The sequence below is a fragment of the Notechis scutatus genome, chromosome 2 (genome assembly GCF_049901735.1).
Source record: "Notechis scutatus isolate UNSWTSFEM ecotype Mainland chromosome 2, rNotScu1.2, whole genome shotgun sequence".
In the NCBI taxonomy this organism is placed as follows: Eukaryota; Metazoa; Chordata; class Lepidosauria; order Squamata; family Elapidae; genus Notechis; species Notechis scutatus.
In genome coordinates, this window is record NC_142010.1 from 40,012,897 (window position 1) to 40,031,080 (window position 18,184).

Sequence of the window (18,184 nt, forward strand, 5' to 3'; positions counted from 1 at the left end):
AGGATTTGAATTGTGGACTTTGGGGAAAATTGGAAGGACGAACTTGAGATGGGGGGAGACTTGAAGTAAGGAATTAAATTACAACTTTAAATATTCCACGAACAAAATTGAATAATTTACTGGTCTCCTTTTGGATTATTGGACTGGAGCTATAGTAACTGGAGAAGATTTATTAAAGAAAGAGACTATTTGAATCTAAAAATTGACTTGTAAAATTTTTAAACGAAAGGAGAAACGGCTACAGCGGAAAGTGTGGTGAGATAGTGAAATCAGAGACATTACTCAGCAACTCTGTGCTTCCGGTGCACTCGGTGAAGGAATCTCGAAGAACTGAACAATTATATTAAGACACTTTAAGATTTTAAATTTGCGGATTGCAATAATTATCAACTGATTTTTGAATGTGGTAAACGTAATTTATATATGATTTAATTGATACATTAGTAAATATTGAGTTTATATTTGGTTATAACACACACACACAAAAGGGAGATGATAATTAATTAATTATTTAGGTACAGATGTTTGATTATAGGCATTGAATTAAATAATTAATTGTGATTAATTGTGATTACTGTAGATTAACTAATTAATTATTGCACAGTAAGGTTGATATATTTATTTATTTATTTGGATTTGTAAGTATTTGAAATATTATTTCATAACACTATTTTGAGATCTGGGATTCTATAGCACTTATAGATATACAGATTAATAGTATTTAAATTTAAATAGAGGAATTTGATATATTATTAAGATCTACAAATCCAGATATTTGATTTAGAAATTAGCTGTAAAAGTGTTCTGGAGAAAATATATATTGATAAGAGAGGTTAATCCTGTAACATATCATATTAATTAGCATAGTGGCCATTTATAGTTGATACTTCTCAATAGTGAATATTAATTTGGGACAACATATTTAATATAATTCAAAAACAAAAACAAATTTTACAAGAAATGACCTCTGTCACTAACACAATGCTTAAAACTGGAAAGAAGACTTCTTCAATACAAACAACTCCAATGCCATCAACCTCAGTGATGGCACAAAAGACAATTGAAGAAACTCTACCTGGAGAAAAACAACCTACCATCACGAATGCCAATATTTCAATCGACCCTTCTTACTTTACAAGAGTCCATGCTGAAGCTTCAGGAAATAATGGTGAAAAATCATACCGAAACAAGAGCTGACACAAATGAACTAAAAGAAAAGATGGAAAAATTAAAGGTAGAAATGAAATTAGACATCCTAAAGTTGAATAAAAAAATTGAAACAATACAGCAAACACTAGAAAGGAATGAATTAACAATAAAGGAGGTTGAGAAAAGAATGGAACAAATGGAAAAGAAGCTGGAAATGGTTGGTGAGCAATTAAGAAATTTGAGTAAAGAAATGGACGACTCCTTGGTATATTTGGAAATGGACAAGTCTGCAGCATATCTGAGATTCCAAAATATAATGGAATCTAAAGAAGAAGACTTAGAACAAGTGATGGCAGGAATATTAGCAGACCTATTGGAAAAAGATAAGGACGATATCCTGAAAGAGTTAGACGAAGTATACAGAGTGAGCACAAATTACACGAGATGACATAAACATCCAAAAGAGGTCCATGTTAGATTTGCCAGAAGGAAAATTTGAGATATTATATACAAAATTTCTAGAGAAGAAACAATTACATACAAAGGAAAAGAAATCTTGGTACGCAAACAAATCCCAAGAAGAGTGAGAGAGCAGAGGCGAGATTATAAATTCTTGGCGAACCAATTAAACCAAAAAGGTTCCATATTCAGATGGCTGATCCCAGAGGGAATGCTAATCACTTGGGGAGAAAGAAAAATTTAAGTAGACTCCGTGGAAAAAGCCCAAGAATTCTATGAACGACTGATAGGCCATGAAGAATCGAGTAGTAGAGACGAATTAGAAATAAATTCACAAGACGACCAAGACTATCAAAAAAATAGAAATGGGAATTATAGGAATTCGAAAAACAAACAACATCAAGAGAGAATTTTAGTAGTATATAGATGAAAGACCAGTACTTTGAATTGGGTCTGGAAACATACAAACAAACAAATAATGCAGTGATTTTAATATAGGTGTCTTTCTATTTGTGGGACTGTCCAATCATAATCTTGGTGTTTCATTTAGTACCATCTACAGTTTCTGGGTTGTCTCCCTTTAGAGCATTTTGTGGTAATCCAATCAAGTAATGCTGAAGAATTCAGATTATTTTTACAAGGATACATACAAAAAAATATTTGCAATATTATTTTTGAATTCCTTGTTAGATTATGAATATAATTAGAAGCTTAAATTAAAGATTATTTTTGCTTACATTACTGAACAATAAACTGAAGTGAGTATATGACCCTTGCTCATTTATATTTGTGAAAATAATGTTACAAAGTGAGTTCTACCATTAATTCAAAGGTTACATTTTCCCATAGTGCTTAAATTATCTGATCAAACACTGACTCTTCTATTAAAATGAATAGTATCAAAAGCTCTCATTAATATAAAATTTTAATGTGTTCATTTTATAGGAGTCTGTTTTTTCTTGTTAAAGTATTTTCATTGCTAAGGTCTAATGGATCACTGCTAAGGAAACACTTTGTAATGAACATAAAGTCCTGAGTTACAGAGACATTAAAAGCAAATTCTAATTCTAAATATATTCAAAATTAAAACCAGTTGTACTAATTACATGTTACCACAGGGGGGAAAAAGGAATGCACCTATCTTTTACATATCTGGAACTCATAGGGCTGGTAACTCTTCCACATAGGAACCGTTTTACATATGAGATTTGGACCTTCAGAAATTTAGACTAAGATGTTGTATTTACACTTACTGAAAACCATAATATCTAAAAAATTATATATAGTTTCAGTTTATAGCTCAAAGTTGTCTGTTAAAGTAAATTTGATAAAAAGGCATTTTCTGTTGGAAAACAGATTGCAAAAAGTGATTATATAAATTAGAAGCATGTCTGAAAATATTTATAATAGCTTTGCAAACTTTTTATGATAATTTATAAACAATGGGATCAAACAGAAGCCATAGTTGGTAAAATAAATTAAATAGAAGAAAATTAAGTTGACAGCTTGTCAATTTTCATGAGACATTATTTTGTATAGTACTGAAAATATCTATGTGGTTATTTTCAGACTGTGAGATTTATAGTTTACTATAGTGAATGAAAAAGCCAACAGAAAATTTAGAAAAAACAATTATTCACATGTCTATTTTGTAAACTTTCTGCTTATACTATGAATATGATGCCTGTTCAATATTGTGACTGTGTAATATGGTTGATAATTGAGCAGAAGTCTTCTCATCTATATTGTACATAGTTAACATAATTGCTGCTTGACTGCTTCCCTTCTTGTCACAGAAAAAAATAGTAGCTGTTTTGTCCTTGGCCAGAAGATACACCAACAATTTAAGTGTTACCAGATTTTTACTGTCCAGTCTTCACTCATCAAGATGGCATTCGCAAATACACGTATACCCATTTACAATTTATCCACTACTGTATATTCCTGTCTATTCCACTGTTTCCACTGTGCAACATTTATTTTCCAAATCATGCTAAATAGAGAATTGAATTAGAGCTATTGTGAGATAAAGATGTGGCAACCATGTCATCTCAATTGAAGACTATTTTGTAGACATTGGATTGCATCCAATCATATCTATCTACCAATGTTGATCAGTATTATATGTGGAAAAACATGTATATATACCATATATTTACCTATTACACCTAAGAAGATATAGAACCAAAGAGACTCCATTTTTGTTCTTAATCTGACCTTCTAGAAAGATATCTGAACATTTATATAAGAATGTCATGTTTGTGTAACTTGTTATTGCAAAGTTAAACATTTTATGTCTTTGGCTTGAGATTTCATGCTAGGTCACTCTAGCATGAAATGACATTAAAGGAAGTTTGTTAATGAAGTGAAAAGCAGGAAATCTGATGATGATGATGAGAGCTAGGGGATTTCCATGGAGGAGTCTGGGAGGAGTTATGGAAAAACACCCAGGTCTATCCATTTCTTTCTGATGAAAGTCCCTATAATTCCTATGTGTGAAAAACAAGAAGTATGTAATCTTTTAAATGTGATATCCTATAAAAGACTGTAACCATTTTAAGGGAGTGTCTCCTTCTCCTAATCTGCCATTAGGAGTTGGGGTCCTATTTGCAAATATCTTAAATAAAGCCTTCTACGGATCCTGGTTGTCACAGTCTATTATTTTTATTCAAATCTTGCAATCAGATAGAATTTTTCCTCTTTGTAGTCTTTCTATACCTTCCCAGTCTACTACAAAGGACTGGGATATCCCCCAGAATCATCTTAATAGTTGTGGAAAGCAATGAGTGCACAAATTGGAATAAATTCACATGTGTTGAATATCAGTTATGATGTGAAAGACTATAAGGAAAAGCTCAGAATATCATACTAGAATAAAAATAAGTTCTGGCATTAATGTAACCTTTCATAATATAGTGGCTGGCTGAATCACTTCAGCAAATGATTTGCATAGGTATAGTATTGAATGTTAATACCAAATTTATTATACTAAGGACCCTTAAATATGAAATATACATTACATATGGTCAACAATATGCGTGCATAAGCATATTATGCGTGCATAAGCGCACCAACGTGCCTACCGTCCCTGTCCTATTGTTTCTCTTATTCTTCTTTTATTTTTCTTATATGTACCCATTTCATGTATTCACAACTATGTATACACTTATACTTATTATCTTGTAAACAATTGGCAAATCAAATAAATAAATAAAAAAATAAATAAATAAAACAAATTTGGAGATCAGAAATATATATAACCATGACTTTCCACCCTTAAGATTATAGACTGAATGTCTGTAAACATCCATGGTGGCCTAATTTATCTGAGAACCTATTCTCTAGTGCTACCTATCACTAGTGCTACCTGTCTTTGGTTGTTTTCTGGCAGACAGGTAATATCATTGGTGCTTGAAGGGAATGGGGTTTTCTCTGTGTTTATATACAAATGGCTTATCTTCTCAGTGTTGATGGTAGCGTCCTTATGGTTCCTTGATTAGGCTGTTGTTTACTGTTTACTGATTGTTTGTCTGAGGTGGTAGTTGCTTGATTGGGATATTGTAATATTGTATCAACACTGAGGAACAAATACTCTCTTCTATTGGTATCCTATTCTGTAAAATTGGTAATCTTCCACTGGATGGACTCCTTGTGATTCTTAGTTCCTAAACTAGAATCAAGATCATGTGAAGTGTTAATACCACTTTATAATGCCTTGGTAATGTCACACTTGGAATACTGCATTCAGCTTCGGTTGCTACAATGTAAAAGAGATGCTGATACTCTAGAAAGAGTGCAGAGAAGAGCAACAAAGATTATTAGTGGACTGGAGGCTAAAACATGAAGAAAGGTTGTAGGAACTGAAAATGTCTAGTCTAATGAAAAGAAGAACTAGGGGAGACATGATAGCAGTGTTCCAATATCTCAGGGGCTGCCACAAAGAAGAGGGAGTCAAGCTATTCTCCAAAGCACCTGAGGGAAGGACAAGAAGCAATGGGTGGAAACTAATCAAGTACAGAAGCAACTTAGAACTAAGGAGAAATTTCCTGACAATTAGAACAATTAATCAGTGGAATAACTTACCTCCAGAAGTTGTGACTGCTCCAACACTGAGCAGTTTTTAAAAAGATGTTCGACAATCATTTGTCTGAAGTGGTGTAGGGTTTCCTGCCTGACCAGGGGGTTGGACTAGAAGATCTCCAAATCCCTTCCAACTATGTTATTCTATTCTGTTCTGTTCTGTTCTATTTTATTCTTTGTAGTGTAATTGATAAGACTGCAAAAAACAACAACAAATAAACACAGAGCAGCCAAGTGGTTATTACTATTTAAGTAAAGGAAAGTTTTTAACTAGACAAGATAGATTGTCAAGGAAAAGGAGAAAAATAAAAAAGCTTTTATTGGGAAATATTGGAGAGGAAATAGTTATAAATATTTGGTCTGGAAAAAGAAAATAAGGGGCAGCTTCATTTCCCAGGTTACAATCAACTTGAACTGATATGTTGGCAGATAATCCTTGTGAAATGTGCCTCTATTTTGAAGATTTTGTGCCAGTTTTTGCTTGCTCCCAAAGTATCACAAAAGGTGAAAAGAATTTATCAGAAACTAGAAAACAGATAAATGGTTCTTTTCTATGGAACAAATAAGTCCCTTTGATTCTCCCTTTCTCTTCTAAAATGAGCATTTTCTATAAGGGTTATCCTTTTTTTTTTTGCTGTTTTAAAAAAAACATTTGTGCAAGTAACAAGAACATCAATAACCTTCAAACAATAATTCTGAAGAAGGGGGTTATCTTTTGACATCAGATGTACAGGAGACATTTGCTGATAGCTAAAAACACAATATCAATTTGAAAGTCTGGGATGCTCTCACAAATGCTATCCACGATCTCCATCAATCTACAACATGTCTATTTCAATTATGTCTTATCTTTGACCTGATCACAAAATATTTCACATTAAGCCGAAGATGATGAAAGTCTGAAGAAAAAGTTCCAATTAGAGCCATACTTCTTAACAAACTATGTATGCCACATTAGAACTGAAAAATAGCAACTGACAGGGAAGGCCTTGGCTGCTCAGAATTCAGTGGCTGAGCACACATTTTGAATTACTAAATCTCTGTTCCAATCCCTGTTATTTCCAGTGAAGGAGGTTGGAGTGGGTTTTTTCCATTACAAATGGGGATTTACTGGGTAAATTTTTAATACAGTTGTTTGCAGTCCTTGAATTGGAAAGTTAAAAATAGGAAATTAGTGTATTTTCAATATTCTACAAACTTTTCATTTACTGCATCTCCATAATCTGTTATAAAGCAACAAGAAATACAGAGGAAAATAAGAGGAAGCAGCCCAATTCTTTCCATACAAGAAAACATGTCATGTGGTAGCAGTTAATTGTTACATATTTTATGCAATACAATTTGCCTTAAAAGTAAAAAAAAAATGCTGGAAAATATCTCTGCCTGAATCTTAAGAGAATTGTTTCTTGTCAAAATAGATTTTACTCATAGAATCACGTATTGTTGAATATTACATTTTTATGTTTACATTTCTATCTATTTTTCCACTATGTCAATTTTTTACAGATAATGCATAGACAACTCAACTGCCAATGTTTTTTGCATTTCTTAAGGCAAAGTGTGGTACATTTTAGGCTTCTTTTTACAATAATAATAATTTAAAAAAAAACAACTTGATTCCTCCTTTCCACTCCAGCATTCAAGTGGCTATCAAGAGGTAACAAAAGTTGAGGCAAAAATAATTAGTGACTCATCATAAATCATAATCAACCCTTAACAAATTAAAAAAGACTCATTATGGTACATAATTAAAACCTTGGGCTGCACTATAAAATGCATAGGCTGGTGAAAATCTCTGCCAAAAATAATGGCTTTTATCAGTGCTGGAAGGAACAGTAAGAGAGAACCACTGCATTTTTAAAAAAAAAAAAAAAACACCACAAATTACATTTCATTTAGCCCTGTGCATCTTCTTCAGCCCAGTAATAGCTCGCACTTGGATGTAAAATACACTCAGAAGAATGAGAATAACGTATCCTTAAGTATTGCAGATAACAATATATATATATAGCTTTTCATCTATTAAATAAAATCATATGTTACAACATCTTATCAATTAATGAATATTTCAGCTTTAACAACAACACTAGAGTGCACAACAGATATAAACTTTTTATTTATTTTTATTTTATTTGGTTTGTCAATTGCTTACAAGATAATAGGTATAAGTAAAAATATAGTTATGAATACATGGATACATATAAGAAAAATAAAAGAAACAATAGGACAGGGACGGTGGGCATGTTGGTGCACTTATGCATGCCCCCTACAGACCTAAACCACTCCAAACTCGATTGCAGGAAGTATGATTTCAGCAACAGTGTGGTTAATGTCTGGAACTCACTACCTGATTCTGTTGTCACCTGCTCAAACCCCCACTCCTTTACCCTTAAACTAACCTCTGTTGACCTCACCCCATTCCTAAGAGTTCTTTAAGGGGCATGCATAAGTGCACAATTGTGCCTACCGTCTCTGTCCTATTGTCCCCAATTATTAGTTCCTATTTCTTGTATTTAAACTTACGTTTATTCTTGTTTCTGTTATATTGTAAGCTTTTGACAAATAAATAAAAATAAACAAAATAAAATAAATCACACTTTGTATCATGACCTGAAATATATTGATACCTCATATATAGGGTTTTTTTTTTATTATAAAAAAAAGATATAATATTCTGGCATAAGGGATATTCTTAATAATGTTCATCAGCCTTGCTTCATATGATATAGTAAAAATTAACCCTATACACTGGCTCCTGAAGCCAGTTGAAAGCCAAGAGTACTTGTCAATCCTAAAATCAAACAGGACACAGTATCAGTTACATGGCAGTGTTGGCTGGGGATCAACTTTGTTTGAAGGACCACATCTGTTACATGTCTCATTGATTAGGATTTGTCATCTGGTGGAACCATAAAAAGGGGACTTCTTCTTGGTGGCCGCTTCTTTATGGAACATGATCCCTCCTGAGGTACAATTGTCCTTCACCCTGCTGCTTTTCCAAAAGGACTTAAGAACATGGATTTGTCAGTGACTCTGGGAACCACAAATGGTGATGGAGTGGTAACAAGTGGCTGTTACCAAGAACTCCAGAACTATTTTATCTCCTTACTTTATTGTCATTGCACCTTGTACAATAAAATCAAACATCATCTTCAGTGCACATCATGACCATGAAAATAAACACAAACACACATTCTTCACAGTCCACACATTGAATTGAAAATCCCATAGTATAATTCAACAGAGCTACTGCCCTGGGATAGAAGCTGTTTTTCAGCCTATTTGTCCTTGTTTTTATTATTCTGTACCGTCTGCCAGATGGTAATAGTTCAAAAAAAGGGTGTCCAGGATGAGATGGAGCTTTGAGAATGTTTTGAACTTTCTTAAGGCAGCAGGAGCTATAAAGTTCTTCTAAAGAGGGGAGAGGGCAACCAATGATCTTCTACCCAGAATACCTTTCTTCAGATTAGCTCCGGCCCCAACTGTATCTTTCCTTATCACCAGACCTAAAGGCCTTGGTCCTGTCCCACAAGAGGCCCTGGACTTCTTTGGCCATCCAGGGTTTCTGATTGGGATGTATCCTAATATGTTTATCCACAGTGATAGTATCTGTGCAGGTTTTGATATAGCACAGAACAGTTGCAAGTGTGCACCTCTAGGTCAGGGTGGTAAAAGATGTCCCAACTCGTGTTCTCAAAACAATCCTGAAGTTGTTGGGACATCTTCTGGCCAAGATTTCACTGTCTTTATTATTGGCAGAGCCCGTCTCCTAAGACAGATGAATGCTGGTGCTAAAAGCAGTGACATATGGTCTGATTGTCCCAAATGTGGTAATTGTATAACCTTATAGCTACGTTTGATGTTGGTATATACCATATCCAATATGTTTTCTCCTCTAGTAGCTTACTTAACATGCGGATAGAATTTAGGGAGCACTACTTTTAAATCAGCTTGATTAAAGTCCCCCACTATGATATGCACAGCATCAGGATACTTATTCTGCTGATTACTAACAACGTTATACAAGAATCCCAAAGCTATGGTAGTATTGGCATCAGGTGGGATATAGACTGCAGTAATCAAAACCATGCTGGATTTCCATTAAAGATATATGGGTCTACATTTAAGAGTCATATACTCCAGATTCATGGAGCAGTGGCTGTCTACAGTTCATTTTGGGATATTTTATTGTATTAAGTCCATTGAGCTAGACATAACCAAAAAAATGATAAAAAGCTATAAAAATGCAAAGAAAGACCAACCTTCTCCCAAGCATACCCAGCCTTTCTTCTTGTCATTGTTGTAACTTTGGATTTCAATTTATAATTTTCAGGTTTCAAATGTTTTGATTTGCAATAAGCTGCTCAGATGGAATATTGTATCTATTCTGAAATGCTAACAAGTTGGAGGGCAGTTTGCTTGGAGTGTGGTCTTCTCCAAGCTAGTCTGTTTCACCTTTCTTGTTTCTTGCCTGGGGAAAGGATTGGTGTTAGCATATCTTTAATGCAGCTTCACTTCTGTTGGTCTCTGATTCCTTCAGTGGGTCTCATTAAAGACAACAAAGCTTCTAGGCTCTCTCTCTCTCTCTTTTCATTCTTAAGTAGATTTTCAATAAAAAAATGTTGCATGAGAACGTGGGTGAATAATATCATTTGCTGCAAACTGAATCTAACCAAACCAGTCTGGGATTGCACAGTAATTTGGAGGCTGATAGCTGTACCTGATCTTGGTATGCTAAGGGTTACACACAAAAAAGGAATTAAAGACAGGGCCAAAAGGAAACAATAACTAATTTAGTTAATCACAGTTGATACAATAACACCCCTGTATTTTGTAGTTTCAGTAGCAACAGTCTGGAAGAGACCTGCAACCAAGTGTAGGGATGGCATGGAATGCAGAAGTCAGGCACTTCTGTTTTAGCTTATCAATACACATAGACAGCATATAGAGATACATCTCTCTCTCCTGCTAATGTTCCCCCACAAATGGAAGTAAGAATGGAAACTAAGTTAGACCATTCCCTTAATTTTAAATCCATATAAGCTAACTTCATAGAGAAAATCCATTATTATTATTTGATACAAAAAATGACAGTGTACATAGCAAATGAGATGGATTTTGTATCACAAATCACTAGTTGAACACTTCCCAAGTATTTAGGACTGCGTGATGTATTGGCGAATTATATGAGCAGATCCCAGTAAGGTGGCCTTCTGCAGCTGACCAATGGTGATTTTGTCAGTGCCAATTGCTTTTAAGTGCATGCCTAGGTCTTTAGGCACAGCACCCAGTGTGCTGAGCACCACTGGAACCCCCTGCATTGGTTTATGCCAGAGTCTCTGCAGTTCGATTTTCAAGTCCTGATATCTGGTGATTTTTTTTTAAGTTGTTTCTCGTCAATTTTGCTGTCAACAGGTATGGCAATGTCGACGATCCACACTTTTTTCTTCTCCACAATCATGATATCCAGGCTATTGTGTTCCAAAACTTTGTCAGTCTGTATTTGGAAGTCACACAATAGTTTTTTGCATGCTCATTTTCGACCACTTTTTCAGGCTTATGATCCCACCAGGTCTTTATTACAGGCAGATGGTAGTTGCAACACATGTTCCAGTGGACCATCTAAGTCAGGGATCCCCAACCTTTTCGACGCCGCGGCCCGGTTCCGACATCAGCTGGGCGCCGCGGCCCGGTACCGGCGTCAACTGGGCGCCGCCATCTTTTTATGACGAAAAGGCGCTTCCGGTGACGTCACGGGCGCTGTTCGTCATAAAAGATGGCGGCGCCAGCCTCTGGTGAGCTTTTCGGGTAGAAATGGCTTTCTACCCGGAAAAGCTCACCGAGCGCTGGCGCCGCCATCTTTTATGACGAAACAGCGCTTCCGTGAGCTTTCTACCCGGAAAAGCTCACCAGAAGCGCTTTTACCAAAAAGATGGCGGCGCCCAGCAACCAGCGGCCCGGTAAGGCTTGTTCCCGGCCCGGTACCGGTCCGCGGACCGGCGGTTGGGGACCCCTGATCTAAGTGACTGTGTTGTGACGTTGTTTATAGTCAGTCTGAGCGATTGTTTTGCAACAGCTCAGTATGTGATCAGTTACATTATTATTATCGATTGCATTATTATTATTATTATTATTATTATTATTATTATTATTATTATTATTATTATTATTATTTCATGAAAAGCTGAAAACAACCTGAGGGCACTTTTTTTCTTTTTATGACCCTGTAATCCCTCTTGTCAGGGTGGCATTGGAGCAACTGAATTTACTGGCCAGATGTGCTTCTTGACACCTATGCAGAGTTCGCAGTAGATATTTTCTCTCTGTGCACTGATAGAGAGACATCTGTCACTGCCTAGGATTAAACTAGGAACCTTCCAAGTGGGAGATGAGTTCCTTCCCCTCTAGGCCACTATGCAGCTCCCAATGACACATAATCAATCAAAAAGCCAGTTGCTGCCATCATGTATTTCAATAAAAAAGTCCATAAATTAAGTATGCATTTTCCATCATCTTCCATTTGTTTAAATTAAATCAGTTTTGCAAGTTGCCTGACCATAAGCTAGTTTAAAGATATCTTTCTTAAGCGCTTCACAATCATTTTTGGTTTTCATCATCCTGAATAGTTTGCTATTATCTGCAGACTTGGCCAGCTTATTCCTAAATTAAAACAATCAATGAACATATTAAAAAGACCAGTTCCAATATAGAATATTGAACATCTCTATTTCCTGCTTTTTGTTTTTTATTACCCCTTTGTTTTAGTAATTTAGTAATTTATAAAAGGACAGCTCTTCTTACACCACAAATGCTAACTTTACTGAAAAACTTTTGATAGGGAACTTTATTAAGGGTCTTAAATACAAATTTAAGAGGCCCATTTCCATACTTAATTGCATGAATCAAATACCCAATGTATTTTATACACATCTAAAATAATTTATTTTAAATTGTTATATTAAAAACTACAGTTGGGAAATTGTGTTGTAGCAGTGCTATTTATGGCTAATTAGTCTCATTCAGAAGTTTTAAGGAAAGATAAACATGCAGCCGGGAATATAATGCAGTTGAGGATTATGGACTTTATTTCAAGCTTTGCAAATCACTGACAATTCCATAACGGTAGATGCAACACATGTTTAAAACCTCCAAAGGAGAGGGGAAAGGAGCCAGTTTGGTCATAGTGGTGAAGGTGCTGGCCTAGAAACCAGGAGGCCATAAATTCTAGTCCCTCTTTAGCCATGAAAGTCAGCTGGGTGACTTTGGTCCAGTCACTCTCTCTCAATCCAACTTACCTCACAGGACCGTTGTGGGGGAAAAGAGAAGGATACAACATAACACAACACAATACAGTACAGTACAAGGAGAGAATGAGATAACCAAATGTGTTCTATGGCCTAGAAGTGGAATACTGAGAGTGGAGGACAAAAGGAAAAGAGAGGATAGGCAGTTTCATTATGATATAGGAAGAAAGAGATTTATTGAATTTATATGCTGTCCATCTCACTATCCAAAGTATTTCTGGGTGATTTATAATATCTAATGGTGGGAAGCTAAGGACTGGCCACTCAGGTGGAGGCTGGGAGCCAGAGTCAAGACTTTTCCTGGCCTCTAGTTCTCAGGCTCCCTGAAGTCATGCCTTCAGATTCTTTATGATCCTGGGCTGTTACTGAATGCCAAAATGTTATGTAATAAGACCATAATTTAATTATGGATAAGGCAACTAGCCTGACATGTAAAACGGAGGCCGGGGTGGGTCTGAATGAGAGGCTTCACTTCTTGGAGATATGCCTATTTGGGTTTTAGGTTTCACACAAGCTACAAGCCCAAGGCAGTGGGATGAGGAGGCCCTTTTCATTTATAGGAACAATGGTTTTCAGAGGCTGTGAGATTGAAACAACTGGATAAGAGAATTTCTGGCTAAAGATGAGCTCTAGGTAACAGTTGGGCTTCTTCCTGCCATACTGGACTCCCTTTTATTCAATGGCATTCCTTCCTGAGCTGCTAAATTCTATCACCCAGGGTGGCAGATGTATCTTTTAATTTTGAGGAAATTTTGACTTGCCCCAGATGGGATGGGAGAATTCATGGCACCCATGGTAACTGTAAGCCTAACCCAAGTTTCTGAGTATTGGATGTACACCAGAGGTCACACATCGGACCTGCAAAATGATCTGATGGGAAGATATCATCATCTTCACTCACCCAATTTTGAAGTTCCAGGTTTGGGGAAGACGCATGAGAGGGGATGAAATGGGTGAAGGGAGAAAGACTATCCTGTGAATAAATATTTGAGTTTCAGTCTGCCTTATTGCATGATGATGATGATGATGATGATGATGATGATGATGATGATGATGATGATGATGATGATTTCCAGTCAGCAAATCTGATACACAATCTGGATCAACATTCATTTCCCCCTAGATTGTCTTTCTAGTGTCTGTAAAAAAACAACACAACATCAAAATATCAGCTCTTCTGTTAATACCTCTTCTACTATATATAAGGAAGATGGAACATTTTCAAGCATGCAGCAAAATCAGTAGCACTTTCCTTCTATTTTGAATAGCAACAAGGTCAAAGATGGATCATCCTCATCAACATACAGTAAGCATAGTAGGCTTCCACAGTCACTAGAATTTCTTCTAGAAAGTCTAGAATCATTCCTGTTCAAGATGTTCATCAATTATTTATCATCTCTAATATTTATTAAAACCAATCAATGTCAATTTTCATTCAAAATAATTTCCATAGTATCTAACTGTGGATAATACTGCATTGTTCAAGAGAACACTATTTTGCATTAATATTTTTGCTTTAAATCATGTCTGCTCCTATTTTTCCTAATGTCTCACATTCATTTAGTCCTGTTCCCACCATCACTTGGAAGAGAGCTGATGATATCCCATTAGCCAGAAAAATCAGCACATCTAAAGGAATCCTTAAGATCCCAGATTTTCAGCAGGAAGATGAAGGTTTTTATGAATGTATTGCAAGGAATGTACAGGGAAGTAATATTGCACGGGGCCAATTGTTTACATATGATAAGCAAAGTAATTTGGTTAAAAGCACAGTGCTAGTTATGTTCAAGGGGGGAATATTTAAATATGTCTTTCATACAGGATATTATCAACAGTGAAATACTTGAGCTCATTAAAATGATTGGAGAGTTGAAACTTAAAATCCATTTTTAGACTTTTTATCATTGAAGTTTAGGAAAATGGGGGTTAATATAAAGAGGTAATGCTCGCTTTAAAGAACTCAGATATTGAACTATTTGAATCTACTACTCTATATTTTGATTGTCATAATGTTTGAAAACTTGCAATATTTCAGTGGTCAGTGTTATGTTTGGAGAATAAGGAGACCAGACATCTGACCAGTGACTTCAACTCTTTAATAATAACAGGAATCAGAATGGAACAGAGCAATGCTATGGGCAGCAGTAACCCTTTTATAGGGTTAGCTGCTGCCTTATTAACCAATGAAACTGCGCAACAGGTTCCAATTACTGACCAATAAGGACAGTCCCAAAGTAGCCAATCAGGGACTGGTTCTGGCCCAATCCCAAGTTGTTGTATAAGGACCAATCAAGTGTGCAGGTTTTCAACCCCTAATTTGCATTTAGGTTATTCACTTTTATTGATTCACAACACCCCTCCCCCTTGGGTTCCGTTTGAGGGGAGCTGTGATAAAATCCTCAAGATAGGCAGGCCGTTTGGTCTGCCTGGAAGATTTCCGAGGCTCCACCGGGTTTTGTCCAACGTCCGGTTCCGGTGGAGCGTTTGGATGACCGTTGTTAATTTCTATTTCACTGCACGGTGATTCCGTGCTGCATTCACTGTGGATGTCTCTGCTGCTGCGTGTTTCTTCGGGGTTTTGCAGTTCGTTTTCCCCTGTATTAAAGTTTCCTGGCGACATCAACTCCCTCCCCGCTTCACGTTCCGGTGCTTCACTGGGCTGTAGGGCTCCCGTTGACCCGCTATTAGTTGTATCAAAGTCAATTCCCTCGATACTCCCTCCCCCTTGAGTTGTTGAACTGGGAAATTCATGGCCGCTGGGTGATAATCTCGATCGGAGTTGGTCTATGTGGCGTTTCCACACCCTCCCATCGTCTGTTAGCAAGCGGTAAGATCTAGGCCCGGTGAGGTGGGTAACGGTTGCGGGTATCCATAACGGGTCACCGGAAAAGTTTTTGGCAAAGATTAAATCGCCTACCTTAAATTCCCGGCATTTGCTGCTGGAGCCGACAGGTTTTTCTGGTGCGAAAGCGGGGTGGAGTCGGTCCAGGTGCGATCGTATTTTCCGCCCCATAAGAAGTTCAGCGGGTGTTTTGTTGGTCACGCTGTGAGGCGTGATGTGCTGCAATAAGAGGATTCGATTGATTTTCTCGTCGATGTTGCCAAATTCCATTTTATGCAAGGTCTTTTTCACAAATTGTACCATGCGTTCTGCACGTCCATTCGCCGCAGGGTGCGCGGGCGAGGTCAGCGCATGGCGGATGCCCTGATCAGCCAGATATTGTTCAAAGGGCAATGCAGTGAACTGCGGGCCGTTGTCCGAGACCAACACGTCCGGAAACCCGTGCGTGGCAAAGAGTCTGTTTAATTTATTAATAACTGAGTCGGTTGTAGTTGTGTGCATTCGATGAATCTCGAGCCAGTTGGAATAGGCGTCGACAGTAATCAGGAAAGTGTGACCTTTGGTAGGCCCCGCAAAGTCAATATGAATACGGGACCACGGTCCCCTCGGCGTTTCCCATTCGGTTGGGCTTGCTTTCGGTGGGGCGTTGCTGACGTCCTGGCAGCGTTGGCACGTAGCGACCCAGGCCTCGATTCTTTTGTCGATTCCTGGCCACCAAGCGTAGCTGCGTGCGAGTGATTTCATCCGCACAATACCGGATGTCCTCATGCAATACTGCCAGCACAGTCTGTTGCAATTTGGCAGGGATTACGACTCGATCGCCCCACAAGATACAGCCTTTTTGGGAAAACAGCTCGGTTTGGCGGGCTTTGAAGGGCGCCCATTCAGGTGCAATTTGGTCCGTCGGCCACCCCCGTTCAACCCAGCGTAGTATGTGTTGCAGAACTGGGTCACGTTTCGTTTCAAAAGCAATGTCTCTAGCCGTCAAGGGTGGTGCCTGTAGAGATTCAATCTGTAGTGTTGAGAGGGTTGGGGCTGGATCCACAACAGCGTCTGGGAGCGGTGTTCTGCTCAATGCATCGGCGTGGAGAATCGATTTCCCCGGGCAGTGCTGCAAAGTGTAGTTATAGGCCGCCAGGAATTCAGACCAACGGGTCATTCTGGGGGACAATATATACGGGGTTGGTTTATTACCCGCAATGATCCCCAGTAACGGTTTATGATCAGTGATTATTGTAAAGGCACGGCCATAAACATATTCGTGAAATCTTTTAACTGCAGCGACAATAGCAAAAGCTTCTTTGTCCAGCTGACTATAATTGCGTTCAGCTTTAGCTAAGGTTCGCGAAAAAAACACGATGGGGGCTTCCGCTCCGTTTGGTAACACGTGGGCCAGAATTGCCCCAACCCCAAAAGGCGATGCATCACACGTGATAGTGAGCGGCAGAGTCTCGTTGTACTGCATAAGTACTGAATCAGAAGTTAGCAATTTCTTTACTTGTTGGAAAGCATGTTGTTCCCGTTGTCCCCAAACCCACGTTGCTTTTTTTGTCTAATAGTCTATACAATGGTTCAGCTACTGTTGCTTTGTGGGGTAAAAACACATTATAGAAATTGATAAGTCCAAGGAACGCCTGTAGGTCTGCCTTGTTCCTCGGAGTGGGTGCCTTTTTAATTGCTCGTAATTTGTCTTCGGTGGGATGAATTCCTTGGCTGTCCAGGAGGTATCCCAAAAATTCTACTTTTTCGGTACATAAGTGGCATTTATCTTTTTTTACTCTGAGGCCTGCATTTTGGAATCTTCGTAAAACCTCTCTGAGTCGTTTTTCTAGGGTGTCTTTGTTAGGTGCGGCGATGAGTACATCGTTGAAATATGGGACAATGCCTTTTATCCCTTGTAATAACCTTTCCATTAAACTCTGGAAGATTCCAGGGGCGACGCTTACTCCGAATTGGAGCCGGTTGCATTTAAAGGCGCCCCTATGTGTTACGATCGTTTGTGCCTCGGCTGTGGTTGGGTCTACAGGCAATTGTTGATACGCCTGGGCTAAATCTAGTTTGGCGAAAACTTTCCCGCCGCCCAGAGAATGGAGTAAGTGTTGCACTAGCGGTACTGGATAAGCACTTTGCTGCAGTGCGTGGTTTAATGTGGCCCGGTAGTCTCCGCAAATTCTTAGGGACCCATCAGGCTTGATTGGCGTCACTATGGGGGTTTCCCAATGGGCGTGGTCGGTGGATTCTAGTACGCCCTGCGCTATCAGCTTATCGAGTTGTTCGTCGATTTTAGGCTTTAAGGCGAACGGCACCCGACGCGGCTTAAGGCGGATGGGTGCTATTTCAGGGTTCAAGT

The 18,184-nt window shown here is 37.9% G+C and overlaps 1 protein-coding gene across 1 annotated transcript in view; it reads left to right on the forward strand.

The window, feature by feature from the left end:
* LOC113417959 (contactin-6-like) overlaps nucleotides 1–18,184 on the forward strand; it is a 137,876-nt gene that overhangs the window by 51,644 nt on the left and 68,048 nt on the right. The window contains exon 6 of the mRNA XM_026676589.2: nucleotides 14,557–14,724. Coding sequence (XP_026532374.1) covers nucleotides 14,557–14,724 — 168 coding nt within the window. The remainder of the gene's footprint in view (nucleotides 1–14,556; nucleotides 14,725–18,184) is intronic.